Source organism: Nycticebus coucang, chromosome 2 (genome assembly GCF_027406575.1).
Source record: "Nycticebus coucang isolate mNycCou1 chromosome 2, mNycCou1.pri, whole genome shotgun sequence".
Taxonomy (NCBI): Eukaryota; Metazoa; Chordata; class Mammalia; order Primates; family Lorisidae; genus Nycticebus; species Nycticebus coucang.
In genome coordinates this window covers 156,552,493-156,567,597 of record NC_069781.1, presented here as the reverse complement: position 1 = coordinate 156,567,597, position 15,105 = coordinate 156,552,493, and the positions used below count along the sequence as shown (strand labels likewise).

Below are 15,105 nucleotides of genomic sequence, written 5' to 3'. Positions count from 1 at the left end.
TCTGTGTGCATCCCTGGGAGGGTTGTTTGTTGTCCTCGGGTCTGAGTGGGACCATCCCTGGCCAGGCCTGGGGTCTCCTGGCTGGGAGCTGGCAGGCCCCACCTCTGGTCAGCCCTAACAGGTATCCAAAAGCCTGGCCCAATGCTGGAAGTCCTTCCAGGTCTGGCTTCTAGCTTTTTTCTATACAGAGAAAACAACACCTAGGCCAAGACAGTGGCAAGTGGGCAAGTAGGTTTGGCCAAGCAGAGTCTGGGGGTGGGATCTCCCTGGAGGAGCCAGACCCCATAGACTCCAGCTCCCTGGAGCTTGGTGTCCCCCCTCACCTTTCGTCCCAGCCCTGAACCAGGTGTGGGACAGAGGACTGAGGTCAGGAAGAGATTAGGGGCAGAATCTACTCTAACTTCATTTCACGCCCTCCAGAAAGGCAAGTGTTGGACAGGCATTCATTCATTCATTCATAACAATTCATAACTATGGACGACCTACTATGTGCCAGGCCTGTGATGGGTCTAGAAGTGAGCAGAATAGTGTTCAGAGCCTGTGGCTGGTGGCATCCCCTGTTCCATCCTGGACATGAACCCTGCGACTGTGGGCCACGGGGTGTCTCAGGGATGCCCCACTGTGTCTGCAAGGCTGTGCCCTACCCCAGCCCCGCTTGGCTGATGGTGGTCTTCATGAGCACAGGGGGTGGCCACTGTGGCCTGGAGCAGACAGCTGGCCAGCTGTGGCCTCAGGCCTGATGGAGAGGCCAAGGGATGCCTACTCTGGGGCTGAGAAAGCATCTGAGGGAGGGAAAGCACCTGGTGACAACTATGAAGAATGTCCCACCTCTAAATCTTCAAGAGAGATTTAGAGAATTTGCTTGTCATGGCTTATAGTGATTATGACGACGTGAGAGATGGGCTTAGAGCAGGCCACACTCGCCCTCTCATGGAGCTCCTGGCTACCCTGGGGCAGACAGAGCAGGGACCCCCAGAGCTGAAGGCAGGGAGCAGAGCTCAGAGAACTGAAGCCATTTGCCCAAGGTCACACAGCAGATCTTGTGGAGTGGTGACTAGAGTCCACCTGGCCTTTCAGTAGCTGCTCAGTCAGGCAAAGGTTAAAAGAACCAAAAAATGTCTCCTGGGGCAGCCACCCTCCAGAGGCCACTCACTGCTTTGAGGTTACAGCGCCCAAGCCCCTCTGGAAGGAGGCTGGGTTCCCAGCCAGCTGTGGTCAGGGCCTCCTTGCAGTTCCCAGAGGGCGTGGGAAGAGTCTGTCATGGGTGGCAGACTCTGCACAGGGGCTGGAAGCCTGCGTGGATTCATCTCCTAGGGCAGTCGTAACACATGGCCGCACATCACGTGCCTTAGAACAGCAGAGATAGATTCTCTTCCAATTCAAGAGCTACGAGTGCAGAATCAAGATGTTGGCAGGGTCGTTCCCTTCCCAGGCTCTAAGGGAGAGGCTGTCCTGTGCTCCTTCTGGGCCTCTGGTGGCTGCTGGCAGCCCCTGGTTCCTCAGCTTTGGCCGTCCTCCAACCTCTGCTCCATCTCCATGTGGCCTTTTCCTCTGGGTCTATGAGCGTGAAACCCGCCTCCTCGTTCTTTTATAAGGACGTCAGTCACTGGATTTAGGGCCCACCCTAAATCCGGGATGATCTCACTTTGAGATCCTTAACTTAATCACATCTACAAAGACCCTATTTGCAAATTAGGTCACATTCACAGGTAATGGGGTTAGGACTTGGGGACACTATTCAACCCACAACATGGGGAGACTCTGAGGGGCTGGGGGAGGAGTGTCCCCAGGCCTCCCCCATTCATTCTCTCTGCCTGTCCACCCAGCCACCCACCCTCTGATTCTCCTTTGTTTCAGGGGTGATAGCAGCTGGAGGCCTCTGAAACAAGGGAGAAGGGGATCTGGGAGAGCGCAATGGACACACGGATGGATGGATGGAAGGAGAGAAGGATGCCCTGATGAGAAGACCTTCTGGGGGTGGGGAGGTGGCCACTGACTCCCCCTAATTTGAACAGTGAACCCCTGTCCCTACACATACTCCCAGGCAGGACAGGGGCAGCCAGAGTCACCTACACCAGCCCCAGAGCTCTTTCCAGGACACCTGGCAAGGGACCAGGACCCAGACCAGAATAAGGGAAAGACCAGCCCTGGGAAGCCCTTGAGATTTAGGCTAGGAAACAGACTTCCCCAATGGAAGGCTGGGGGGAAGCTCCATAGCCAGGCATGGTGGCACCTGTAGTCCCAGCTACTCGGGAGGTAGAGGTGGGAGAATTGCTTGAGCCCAGGAATTTGAGGCCAGCCTGGGTGACAGAGAAAGAGCCCATCTCTAAAATATATTTTTTAATTAAAAAAAAAAAAAAAAGCCGCATGGAGGACTCTGGTGTTGATTGTCTCTTTGTGGAGATACCAACACAGCCCTTGGCATGGCACCTGGCACAGTCAGTGTCACTATGGGACACAGTTTTTCCCAGGAGAGGTTCTCGTTAGGGGCCAGGGATCCCCCAGTGGACAGCTATACACATTGTAATTAACATTAAAAAAGCATTTCAAGGGACGGCGCCTGTGGCTCAGTGAGTAGGGCGACGGCCCCATATGCTGAGGGTGGGTTCAAACCCAGCCCCAGCCAAACTGCAACAAAAAAATAGCCGGGTGTTGTGGCCGGCGCCTGTAGTCCCAGCTGCTCGGGAGGCTGAGGCAAGAGAATCACGTAAGCCCAAGAGCTGGAGGTTGCTGTGAGCCGTGTGACGCCACGGCACTCTACCCGAGGGCGGTAAAGTGAGACTCTGCCTCTACAAAAAAAAAAAAAAGAAAAGCATTTCAAAAAACGCATAAATCAAACCTGCGATGGCATGATATTATTGCTTAGGATAAACCTAAAATAAATATTTAGGTTTTAAAAGTGGGTGGACGAATTAAGCCGTGGCCGAGGATATGGGGGTTGCAGGGAAGGAGAAATTGGCCAGGGGTTCTGAGCCCAGTGCCCTGGGTCCCAGCTGGCCCACAGATGTCTTTGTTTCAGTCAAGAAGTAATTTTCAAAATTAGAATTAGTTGTGAACATTTAAATGTCAGGTGGCTTTATGTATAAAACAAAAATCTGGCTTCTCTTGAAAATCAGGAAGACCAGGCTGTCATGGGCCAACACTGTCAGGACGGTCTGAGCAGCCGCTGGTATCTAAGGGTTGGGGGCACCTGCTCCTTCCAGAGCTGGGGAATTTGCAACCTTAAGGCCACGTGTGGCTTTCTGGATCCTTGAGTGTGGCCTTTTGACTGAATCTAAATTTTATAGAACAAAGCATTTTATTAAAAAGGGTGCAGCAGAGACAATGAAGGCTTTCTTATCTCTTTGGTGCTTAAAAAAGAACAATCTTGAAATCAGAAAGTTGCAGGTTCCCTACCCTTCTGGAACTGTTGGTGAGGGGAGGACAAACTCAATAGATGGAATAAAGTGAGCAAATGCCTGGAGGTAAAGGAAGGAGGGGTGTGCCAGAGAGTGGTGGGCACTTTAGCTCATCTGGAGCCCAGAGTCTTAATGCAGAAGATAAAACTAGAAAAGTTGGAGGCTGACTTTAGGAGACCAGGCTGCAGGCAACGGGGAGCCATTGAAGGTGGTCGATTAGGGGAGTGACTTCAGAAAGATTACTATGGGGCTAAGCAAGCATCTGAGGACGGGAAAGCAATCAAAGTGGGGTCACCCCCGAAGCACTTGGTGGCAACTATGAAGAATGTCCTGCCCCTAAATCTTCAAGAGAGATTTAGAGAATTTGCTTGTTTGAGAAGCACCCACCTTCCCAAATGATTCTGATCATGGGGGAAGGGGTGGGACGACACTTTGAGAAATACCCAGTGAATGAGAAGCAGGGGATTCAGAATGGAGCCGGGCAGAAGGAGATGTGGGCCTGGACCAGGGAGAGGCAGGAGGCTGGAGTTTCATGACCTAGACCTGCCGGAGAGGACGGAGACTTGGAGCCAGGGCTTGAACTTTGACAGTGACCCAGGGTCTGAGTAGGGCCTTGGCCTAGGATCCATGTAGTGGGCACCCTGTCCGCTGATTCTGAAAAAGGAGCTCCTTCCCCGGATGAGGCTGCTGACTTTCACTGGCTGGGGTCAGAACCCCATTTGGTGCCCTTGAGGGCAGACAGGTCACTGGCCAGGTGACAGAGCCAACAAGATGGAGCAGCAGCTTCCACGTTAGCTGGAGCACCCACAACCCTCAGACACCTGGGAGGGCTGGAGAAGCTGGGAGAGCTATGAGACACCTACAGACAGGGGCTGGGAGCTCCTGGTGGGCCAGCAGCTCCTCCATCAGTTTGCTGGCGCCCAGTCTGTGTGTCAGAGTGCCCCATCCCCACCCAAGCTCAACACCCCTTTCTCAGAGCTATAGAATCTTCAGTTATAAACTAGGGACAGTATAGGGCATGCCTCACAGGCCTGCGGCAGAGATGGACAGAGGAAATTCTTACAAAGTGCTTGCTTACTAAATAGGGCCTAAAGAAAAGGTTTATGAAAAGGAAAGCAAGTGTATTAGCAAGGCCCACATCACCCCTTAAAGACAGCACCATCACGGTGTGGCCACCATGCCAGTGAGACACTCCCGGGACATGTTTATCACTGGGATAGCATGCCAGGGAACTAGGAGTCAGCAGACCTGGCTCTGTCTCCAACTTCCTGTGTGGCTTTGGGCAAGACATTCAGCCTCTCTGAGCCAGCTCTCTGTTCTATAAAATGGGAAGAGTAGTGTTCTCACCTTTTGGGTTTGCTATAAAACTAATAAGCTCTCAGGCAAGAAGATATTCTGTCCCCTGGATGTCCTCTGCTGTGCCCAGGCAGAAGCTTGCACCCCAAGGGGCTGTTCAGAGAGAAGATGCTACCCCATTGCTGGCCAGCAGCACAGAATGCCACGTGCCCCACCCCTGGGGGTGTGGTGGACTCACTTGGAGGAGCTTTCCTGGTCAAATCACATTTGCAGAGTTTTGAGAAGCCAAGACGTTCTGTGGAAAAGGCCTGTTCAGGATGCTTGTTGGGGGTTTCCATGGAGGGCAAACAGTGCCACCTCTGTGAGACAGGGACAATACCTGTACCTAGACACCAGGAATTCCACGCCTGGCACTTGGGAAACTTCCCATAAAAGAAGGTACTTATCTGTGTCTCGGTTTGCTAATCTATAAAATGGGGAATAAAATACAAAACAGAAAATAAAATGCGGATCCTAATTATAACCTCAAAATGTTGACGTGAAGACTAAGGGGGTCATTGTAAGTCACTTAGCACAGGACCTGGCACACAGTATGAGGATGATGACTTTGCTCAAAAATGTAGCTTACCATTACTGTTATTATTCTGATGCGACACCATAAACAGGAACTTCTAAGGTCACAGAGTAAGACTAGAGGTCGACTCCCATTTAAAGTCAGTGTTACTAATTCACGCTTGGCTTGAGAGCCACCCAGATCTCTGGAGCTTTTTGGGAACACGTGGTTCCCAGGCTATCTCCCCCTTTCTCCCTGACACCCTCCTGGGGACAGGGTTAGGTTTCTGATGGGACACCCTTGTACTTCTGCCCATGGTGTTTTCAGTATTGAGGACCAGGTACATGGAGAAATGCTGAAAATTACAGACTCCTCTCTGAAGGTGGGACTGTCCCCATGAGAAAGGCAAGTATCTTTGGAGAGCAAGGCATCTAAGCCCAGGATGGGGGAGAAGGCCTCCCAGAAGCAAGTGCTGATCTTATGGGTATGCTGTCACCAGCAGGTGGCATCCAGAGAAGGAGTGGCAGGCTTTCTCTGCATCCCTCAGGACCATCCAGGCCACCCTGCATGAGGATGTAGCAAAGTGGACACTGAGCCTGGGTCTTTTGACATCACCTGTGATTAGAAGCTTTGTTTCTGCTTCTTGCACAAACCGCTAAGCAGCCCCCAGTGAAACAAACTTGATCAATAGTAATCAAAGTTCTGTCTCAAGAGGGAAAAGGGGGAAGTAACGGAAGGAGATGGGGCAAATGAGCACGGGCTTTACCTCATCACTTGAGCCCTGATCAGGTTGTAAAGGTCCCACTGAGTGGGTGCCATCTCCTCGCTGCTCGACTGAGCCCACTCTCCCCAACATCCCACGCATGGCTCCTCCTGTGTCCTCTGCAGTCAGCATCCTCCCTGGAGGGCAAGTGGAGCCTGACCTCATCCTAGAGGAGGTTGACCCTGACTGGGAGGAAACCCACCAGAGTGACAACGACATCCCAGTGGAAACAGCAGTGGTTCTGGTTTACGAAGAAGAGAACGAAGCTGTGGAGGAGATGCCCAGGTAGGGAATCAGAGAAGGTCCTGAAAAAATTAGTCATTGTTTGCAAAGGTAATTGGCATGTGGTACAGAATCCCAAAGTTATAAAAGGGCAGAAAGCAGGAAACAAGCCTGCCTCCCCTCCCTCTGGGCCCCATCCCCATGAGCATAATGACCACCAGGTTCTACTGAACTTTCTGGAGACAGTCTGGGCATGTGCAAGCCTGCATTATTTCTTCTTCTTCTTCTCCTCCTTCTCCTTCTCCTTTTCCTCCTTCTTTCTCCCTTCTTCTTCTCTTTCTTCTCCTCCTCCTCCTTCTCCTTCTTCTTTTCTTCTCCTTCTCCTCCTCCTTCCTCTCCCTCCTTCTCTTCCTCCTCCTCTTCCCCTTCTTCCCCTCCTCCTTCTCCTTCCCCTTCCCCTCCTCCTCCACTTCTTTCTTCCCCTTCCCCTCATTCTCCTTGTTCTCCTCCTTCTCCTTCCACTTCTCCTTCCCCTCCTCCTCCTCCTTCTCTTCCTCCTCCTCCTTCCCCTCCTTCTCCTCCTTCCCTTCCTTCTCCTCCTCCTCCTTCTCCTCTTCCTCTTCCTCCTTCTCCTCCTTCTTTTTTTTGCACATATACCTGTTCATGCCTTGCTGTATTCATTCAACAACATAGCTTGAAGTCTTTCCACATTCAGTATATGGAGATCATCCTCATTCTTTATGGCTGCATAGTATTCCATTGCATGGATATACTACAATTCATTCAACCTGTCCACCATTGATGGACATTTATGTTGATTCCAAAATTTTATTATTGTGAACAGTTCTGCAACAAGCACTCTTGTATGCATGTCCTGCACGTGTGTGAGTACAGCTACAGGTTTCCAGAGTGGGGACAGCTGGGTCACTGGGCCTGGAGCATGGGATTGTGCATAGTGATTGCCATTTACCATCTGTAGGGATGTTATGATCTTTGTTCCCTCTAGTGAGGCTTGGTGATAGTGGAAGCTCAAGCTGGGAGGTCTTGGGTTCTCAAACCCATAACCCGCATTGCTAAGATGAGTAAACTGAGGCCCAGAGAGGGTCAGAGGCTATTCTAGGGTCTCCACAGTACTTCATGAAGTGAAGAGGGCTTGCTACTAGACAAAGCTCAGGGGTGCTCAGATGGGGGTATCCAGGTTGGAGAGCCTAGGTTGGAAGAGTCCAGGCCCAGTCCTAGGAGTCATGGGCTATCCTACAGAAAAGAGAGAAGGAGGGAGATTCTGGGGGAAGCTCCAGGTGGGCTCACCTCCTGCCTCTAACCCTAACTCAGGGAGCTGCCCCGGATTGAAGAGGAGGAAGAAGATGTGGAAAAGGAGGAAGATGTTGGAGAGAAGGAGGAAGAGGCTGTGGTGAAGAAGGAAGAAGATGTAGAGAACAAGGAAGAAGATCAAGAGGAAGAGGGTGTAGAGAAGAAGGAAGAAGATGGAGAGAACAAGGAAGAAAATAGAGAGGAAGAGGGTGTAGAGAAGAAGGAAGAAGATGGAGAGAACAAGGAAGAAGATAGAGAGGAAGAGGGTGTAGAGAAGAAGGAAAAGGATGGAGAGAAAGAAGAAGACGGTGTAGAGAAGGAGGAAGAAGAGGTAGAGAATAAGGAAGAAGATGGAGAGGAGGAGGAAGAGGGTGGAGAGAAGGAGGAAGAAGACGTAGAGAACAAGGAAGATGGAGAGAAGGAGGAAGAGGTTGGAGAGAAGGAAGAAGAGGACATAGAGAAGGAAGAGGAAGAGGCGGAGGAAGGAGAGGAGCCTAAGTAAGTCACTTGTCCCATGGTGAAGGACCACCCCAGGGAGGGACTGCAGGGCTCCTGGGGGGAGCTCCTTCCCTTTGTTCTGTGCAGTGGGCTTTGACCAGAGAGGTTGGGAGAAGCTGTGGGTCCCCTGCTGTGTTCAGAATGACCCGGGAGTCATACTACCCACCAGTGAACACCTCCCACCGTGCATGCACACACACACGCACTCACACACGTGCACACACACAAATGCAACCTTGATGAGGGCTGGGACTTTTGTTTGCTGTTTTCACTGCCATGTCTCCAGAGCTGCAAACAATGTCTGGTGCACAATAGGTACTAAATACATGTTAGTTGAATGCACAAAAAGATACATGCATGTGTGGTGGGCTCACAGCTCCCACCATCATTAACATAGCCAAGGCTGTCTCCCCTCGGTACCCCCAGTGACACCAATATTGCCTCTGATGCCTTCCAAGGCTGCCTTGGATCCTGCTCTGTTGCCCATTAATGGTCGCTTCTCTTTCAACATTACAGCATGCAGAAGAGTTCAGTTAAAATAAAGGTTAAAAAATGGAGATCAGAAACCACTTCGAGGGGGAAAGGTGTTAGCTATGTGGGGTGGACAGAAGGATGGCTGACAGGTGGGTGTACCTGGGGGTGGAGAGCAGGCAGCTGGACCCCAGAGCCTGGAATCAGGAGAGGGAGAGGGTGGGCTGGAGACGTGGTGTCGGGATTCTGGTCACACAGGCATACTGAAAGCTGTGGGGCTGGAGAGGATGCCAGGGAAGAAACGTGGATAGAGGAGAGGCCCCAGGGTCAGATTAGAAAAGATAGAGTGATGAGGAGGAACCAGAAAGGAGGAGGCCCCGCCAGTGAGGGGGAAGGAGAAGAATGTGGGGCTAAAGGTCAAGTTAGAAAGTATTTTGAGGAGGAAAGGCTGTGTCAAAACCAGGCTGCCAAGGAGCAGTAGGGAGCCACTGAAGGTTTGTGATCAGGAGAGTAGCATGACCTGGCAGCTGTGCTGGGGAGAGATTGAGGTGGGGGGAAGAGTGAGGCAGCTGTTATCATGGATGAGGCATAAGTAAGTTGCTCTTTCCGTTGCTCCAGCCATCTCGCATTAATCCCTATCCCTGTCACTCTGCCCACCATGCTACCTCCTAGCCCACATCCTTCCTCCCTGACCTGTCCATCTGCCCACGGCCTAAGACAAGATAGCACCAGGGGTGTCAGGAGCAACGGCTTTGGCATCAAAAATGCTTCTTTGCTCCTAATCGCAGAGTGACCTTGGCAAGTGGTGGACCTGCTGGAGCTGTTGCTTCCACTCTGTCAAGTGGGGATAAAAATAGTCTCTTACAGAGGGGTCATAAGGCCAGCAGTGATGATGGGAGGGCCTGGCCCAGAGTGTGTGCACCATCAACACTCATTGATGTTCTTGCCCCATTGAGGGTCTCTTTTAGTCCCAATTAGGAAATAGTTAAACCATGAGACCAATGCAGGATTTCAGGGCTGGAAAGCTGCCCAGTGTCTTCCGCTTCTAGTCTACCCTTGCTCCGTTCACATAGACTCTTTCTATCCTTGACCAGAGGCCACACAGACTCTGCTTGCTTACCTCCAATGATGGGGAGCTCACAACTTCTCAAAGGCTATTTCATCCATATACACCTCCGACTTGTGAAATTATTTCTTACACCAAAACTAAGCTTGCTTCTCTATGTCTTCTATAACGCAGTCCTAATTCTGTACACACACCCCCAGCCCCAGGAAGGTGAAGGTCTTTGGATGCTGCCTCGTCGTATCAACATGGTTGCTCACCCACAGCTTTCTGCCTGCTTCTCCGTGGAGTAGCTCTGGGTCTCTCCTCCACTAAACTTGTACACACAACACACAGGCTGAAAACCCGTCTTTGCTACTGCTCTTGAGCTGAAACATCCCTTGAAGGGCCGAGATCAACTGTGCTCACATGTATGCACGTTTGCTAACCATACAAATGTTCTCAGAATGCAGTACACATGGACACACACATATGTGTATCTACATTATATACATATGTGCCAGCACCCTGGGTCATGCATGCACTTACATGTACAGGCATGCACACGCTTATCTCCACGCACGTTCTGCATATATATGCAAGCCTGTGCAGCATACTCACACACATGTGCGCACACAGGTACACATGCGTGCTCTTGCACATATCCACATGATACTTCTGCAGACATGCTCACACACACCAGTGCATGCCTATAGCACTGCCCGCAGATGCTCTGGGCACACACACACATTCACACAAATGTCCACCCAGAGTGTTAACCTCAGGGAACTTTTGGGCCCCAGGCCCAAGGAGGGACCATGGCACAATGGTGACAGAGCAAATGATCTTAGGGCCAGGACGAGAGGGTATGAAGCCTGGGGCAAGTGGAACTGGGCTGTCACTGGCTGGGGAAAGATGCTCTTGGCCATCTTTGCAGAGCACAGGTTACTGATGACGCCAGGGCCCTGGTAACAGGCAGATGGTCGCCTAGCGACCCGGTCTCTGCAGGCAACAGCTCGGCTTTTCCTAGCAACTGTGGCCTTTTGGTCCCACCTGGCCTCCCTGGGGGTGCTTCTGCAGTTCCTTGCACATACCCCAAATCTGATTAGGAGCAGAAGGGATTGGCGGCTCATCTGCCACTCAAGCCATCCTGGCTTGGAAGCTGGTCTCATGGCTGGGCTGGGACTCTCCAAATTCTCCACTTGCATGTACCAACCCCAGGTTTTGGGATGAGTGTCACAGCCCCCAGCTGAACTCCTGCACCATGGCTATCCTTGCTGGCAAAGACAGACAGACCCAAGTAGGTGACTTCTTTTCCCTAAGAGCTCCTCTCCTTTCTTTGGGCTTGGGATTTCGAGTGGAAAGTCTGCTGAAGGTGACAATGAGGACCTTAATGGGTGGGGTACAGCCTTCTGGGTGGTTTGGTGGGGGGATAAATGACTGGTAGACCCCTGAGAGCTGGCTGCCACTGCTGTTCTCCGGACCTTTAACTTGGAAATCCTGAGTGGCCTGCAGGAAGCCCAGCTGAGCCAATCTCTGTCTGTTTCTCTGCTTGGAAATCCCTGGGATTTAGGGACACTCTGGGAGTTGATGGCCTGCTGCTTCTGGGCTGGGCAAGAGGGAGCCGTGGCAGGCACTGGGCACACTGGTGAGCTGGGACAATGTGACTTTAGTACGTGAGCCCCCAAACAGCCCCTGGTGATGTTGTCAGGGCCATCACTGGGCTCCTAATACCTGGAGATGTTTGTGCAAATTGTTCCCCAACCTATGTGGGTGATTTCATAGCCCTGCAGACTACTGCCTCCTCTGGGATTAATAATAATAATGGCAAGCACAATAATAAAAGCTATTGATCAGTACTTTTCCCTGTGCCAGACACCATGCTCAGGCAGGCCGAATGGCAGATTCTATTATTAATCCCATCTCACAGATGAGAGAAATGAGGTTTGGAGATGGAGCCCTGCACGTCCAGGGGTGCCCTGTCAAGAAGTGCAGAACTGGGAATCCGTCCTAAGTCACTCTGGCTCCAAAGTGGACACTTAGTACTAAAGACAAGGACAGCTGCTTACCAACGTTTAGAGATGAAGAATCCAGAAGAATCCCAAGAACAACACTTGACAGTCCTTTTTGACTTTTCTATGAGATTCTCACTGGGTCTTCTGACTTCAGTCAAACAAGTCAGGCTGCCCAGGCCCAACAATTCCCACCCACTTGACAGATGAGCAAACAGGCAGCCCGCGGGCTTCTAGGTGACTTGCCTAAGACCACAGAGTGATTTCCTGGCCTGACCAGAGTGAGCAAGACCCCAGGAAGCCTCTGGCTGGAACTGTGGACAGTTCATTTCTCGAGCCTTTGTGCTGTAGGCAGAGAGCCAAGAAGCTGTGTGTATCTGTTTGGGGGAAAGACTCCAGTCAGCCCCCTTGCAGCAGAGGACCCATCTTAGCCAATCTGTGCGAGGCTGACTTCTTCATGCGGCAGGCACAGTGCTCAAAATACCTCTAGGGCCTGCAAGAATGTTTAATTTCTTTTAAATCAGACCCAGAGAATGAACTTTTAGACAGACTGTAATGTGGTAATGTCTTAATATGTAATGTATTAATATTAACATGTTAATCTTTATACAAATGCAAAAATAATCTTTAAATTTTTTAGGGAGGAAGGGCTAACATGCCCAGGACCCATGAAAGTCATTAACATGAAAGTCAATAACATATCCTAGCTTTTATTTATTTATTTATTGTTTGTTTGTTTGTTTTTTGAGACAGTCTCACTTGGTCGCCCTTGGTAGAGTGCCATGGCATCTTAGCTCACAGCAATCTCAAACTCTTGGGTTCAAGCGATTCTCTTGCCTCAACCTCCCAGGTAGCTGGGGCTAAAGGTGCTCGCCACAGTGCCCAGCTTTTTTTTTTTTTTTTTTTTTCAGAGATGGGGTCTTGCTTGTGTTCAGGTTTTAAAATTAAAAAAAAATTTTTTGTAGAGATAGGTTGCCCAGGATGGTCTCAAACTCCTGGACTCAAGCATTCCTCTATCTCAGCCTCCCAAAATGCTGGGACTATAGATGTGAGCCATCAGGCCTGGCCTAGGGGTTTTCTATTTATAAGGTCATGTCACCTAGAAACAGGGATAATTTCACTCCTTCCTTTCCAATTTGGATGCCTTTTATTTCTTTCTCTTGCCTATTTGGTCTGGGTAGGACCTCACGCACTATGTTGAATACAAGTGGTGAGAGTGGGCATCCTTGTCTTGTTCCTGATCTTAGAGGCAAAGCTTGCAAATTTTCATCATTGAGTATGATGTTAGCTGTGGGTTTGTCATATATGGCCTTTATTGTGTGGATGGATATTTCTTCTATACTTAATTTACTGTGAGTTTTTATCATGAAAGGATGTTGAATTTTGTCCAATGCTTTTTTTGCATCTACTGAGATGGCCATACAGTTTTTGTTCTTTATTCTGTTGTATTTTGTGTTTGTAGATTTCTCAGAGTTATTTGTACTAGGATTCAGGGAGACGGTGCCTGCAAAGTGCCTAGCACACAGCCTGGGGAGCCACTGTGGCAATGTGATCCAAACAGACTGGGCTGCAATCCCATCCCCACCTCTGTCCATCTCAGCCCTCTGGTTAGAGGATAGTGACTCCAGGTTCTTCTTGAGCATCTTCTTTGAGCCCCTCAGTGACAGGAGTCTGAGGGGTGGAGTAGGTCTTTGAGGAAGCATCTTCTTTGAGGAAGCAAGAACAAATCCTAACTAAAACAAAACAAAACAAAACAAAACAAAACGCATCTGGTCCTGAGTCATTATTTTAACCCAGATGTCACACATGGACGTCTAAGAGTCCCCGTAAGCCTGGATACAGGCTCTTTGGATATCTACATATTAATATAGACATATTCATTTGAATTAATTGTCAGCATCTAAGTATCAGCAGATTTCACCTTAAAAACACATAGTCGTCTCCTTTTGAAAATTGGAAGATCTGGCTGGGCGCACTGTCTCACACTTGTAATCCTAGCACTCTGGGGGGCCAAGGCTGGTAGATTGCTTGAGCTCAGGAGTTTGAGATCAGCCTGAGCAAGAGCAAGATCCTGTCTCTACTAAAAATAGAAAAATTATCTGGGCATTATGGTGGGCACTTGTAGTCCCAGCTACTTGGGAGGCTGAGGCAAGAGGATCTTTTGAGCCCAAGAGTTCAAGGTTGCTGTGAGTTATGATGATGCCATGGCAATCTACTGAGGATGACAGAGTGAGACTCGGTCTCAAAAAAAAAAAATTAATTAAAATAAAATAAAGGAAGAAAATTAAAAGATTTGGTCACCCAGGTCCCTGTTCCAAGCAGAGTGGGGTTGCTGCCTTCAGATAGATGTGTATTCTCCAATTAGCCACAGTCCCTCCTGCTCCCTGTCCCTCACCTCTAGCCCTGTCACCTATGTATGCTGGGCCAGGGAGTCCTGGAAACTTCAGCAGATGCAGTGTGCCTCTGATCTCATGGTGTGGAAAGAACCAGGGCTGGGGTTCCAGGTTTGTGTGGTTTGAGACAATTTGCTGTGTGATTTTGGCCAGATCAGTTCACCTTTCTGGGTCTCACTCTTTTTAACACTCTGCATTACCAGGTTGCCTGGAGGTTCTCTGGGGGAGCCCTGGGTGAATATTCTGAAACTCTATGTACCAGAGGATAGTTCCTCCCAAGGTTCTCCATGTTTTTCTGGCACATGCTGTTTCCCCTTCCTGGACACCATTCCTCACCTATTCTAGGTGGTAAAATTATCCTCAAGGCCCAGGACATTATAGGTCACCTCCTCTGGGAAGCCTTCCTTGCTAGCAGAGTTGGCATATATTTCACGGCCCCCTGCTGAGTGTGCATCTCAGGTAGAGTGACTATTAGCAGGACACTGCCACGGGATCCTCATGATGGGGGGCATGGTCTTGAGCATCCCCATGCCCCCTGCTCCCTGCACAGAGCCTGGCACTTAGCAGGGATCAAGAAACTTCTAACACACCTAACTCCAGTTCTTTTCTCCTGCCCCCTGGTGGTCACAGAGTCCTGCTGGATAGCTGTTTGGTGGAGCAGGTGTGCGTGGACCAGAGCTCAGTAGAGGAGACTCAGTCCCTGGAGGCCTCGAGTCAGGTATGGAGAAGCATCAGGCACCAGAGCACCTGTGAGGCCCGACCTGGAATTGGCGGAAGGGCTGGGACCCTGTCCACCTTTTTCCAGGGGGACGTTTTCTGGATCTCAACTCATCTTTGGCTGTTGAGATGCCCAAGGGTAGAGGGGGAGCAGGGCAATGGGTCTGGTGAGGCCCTGCTCAGAGCAGGGATCAGGGGTGTCCAACCCTTTTTCTTCTCTGCCGCATATTGAAAGAATAAGACTTGCCTTGGACCACACAATAAATACACAAACACTAATACACAAGTACAAGAAAAGGTTCATGCTTACTTTTCACGATATCCAACACCACAGATAAGCAAAAAAAGCATTTACAAGATCAGGCATGTGGCTCATGGGCTACAGGTTGACACCCCTGGATGGTGTCAGGAAAGTCCTCGGCCATGGCA

General features: G+C 50.2%; 1 protein-coding gene across 1 annotated transcript in view; it reads left to right on the top strand.

Moving 5' to 3' along the window:
- CNGB1 (cyclic nucleotide gated channel subunit beta 1) overlaps positions 1-15,105 on the top strand; it is an 81,180-nt gene that overhangs the window by 20,212 nt on the left and 45,863 nt on the right. Inside the window, exons 13-16 of the mRNA XM_053554067.1 lie at positions 6,136-6,295; positions 7,565-7,598; positions 7,860-7,973; positions 14,510-14,677. Coding sequence (XP_053410042.1) covers positions 6,136-6,295; positions 7,565-7,598; positions 7,860-7,973; positions 14,510-14,677 — 476 coding nt within the window. The remainder of the gene's footprint in view (positions 1-6,135; positions 6,296-7,564; positions 7,599-7,859; positions 7,974-14,509; positions 14,678-15,105) is intronic.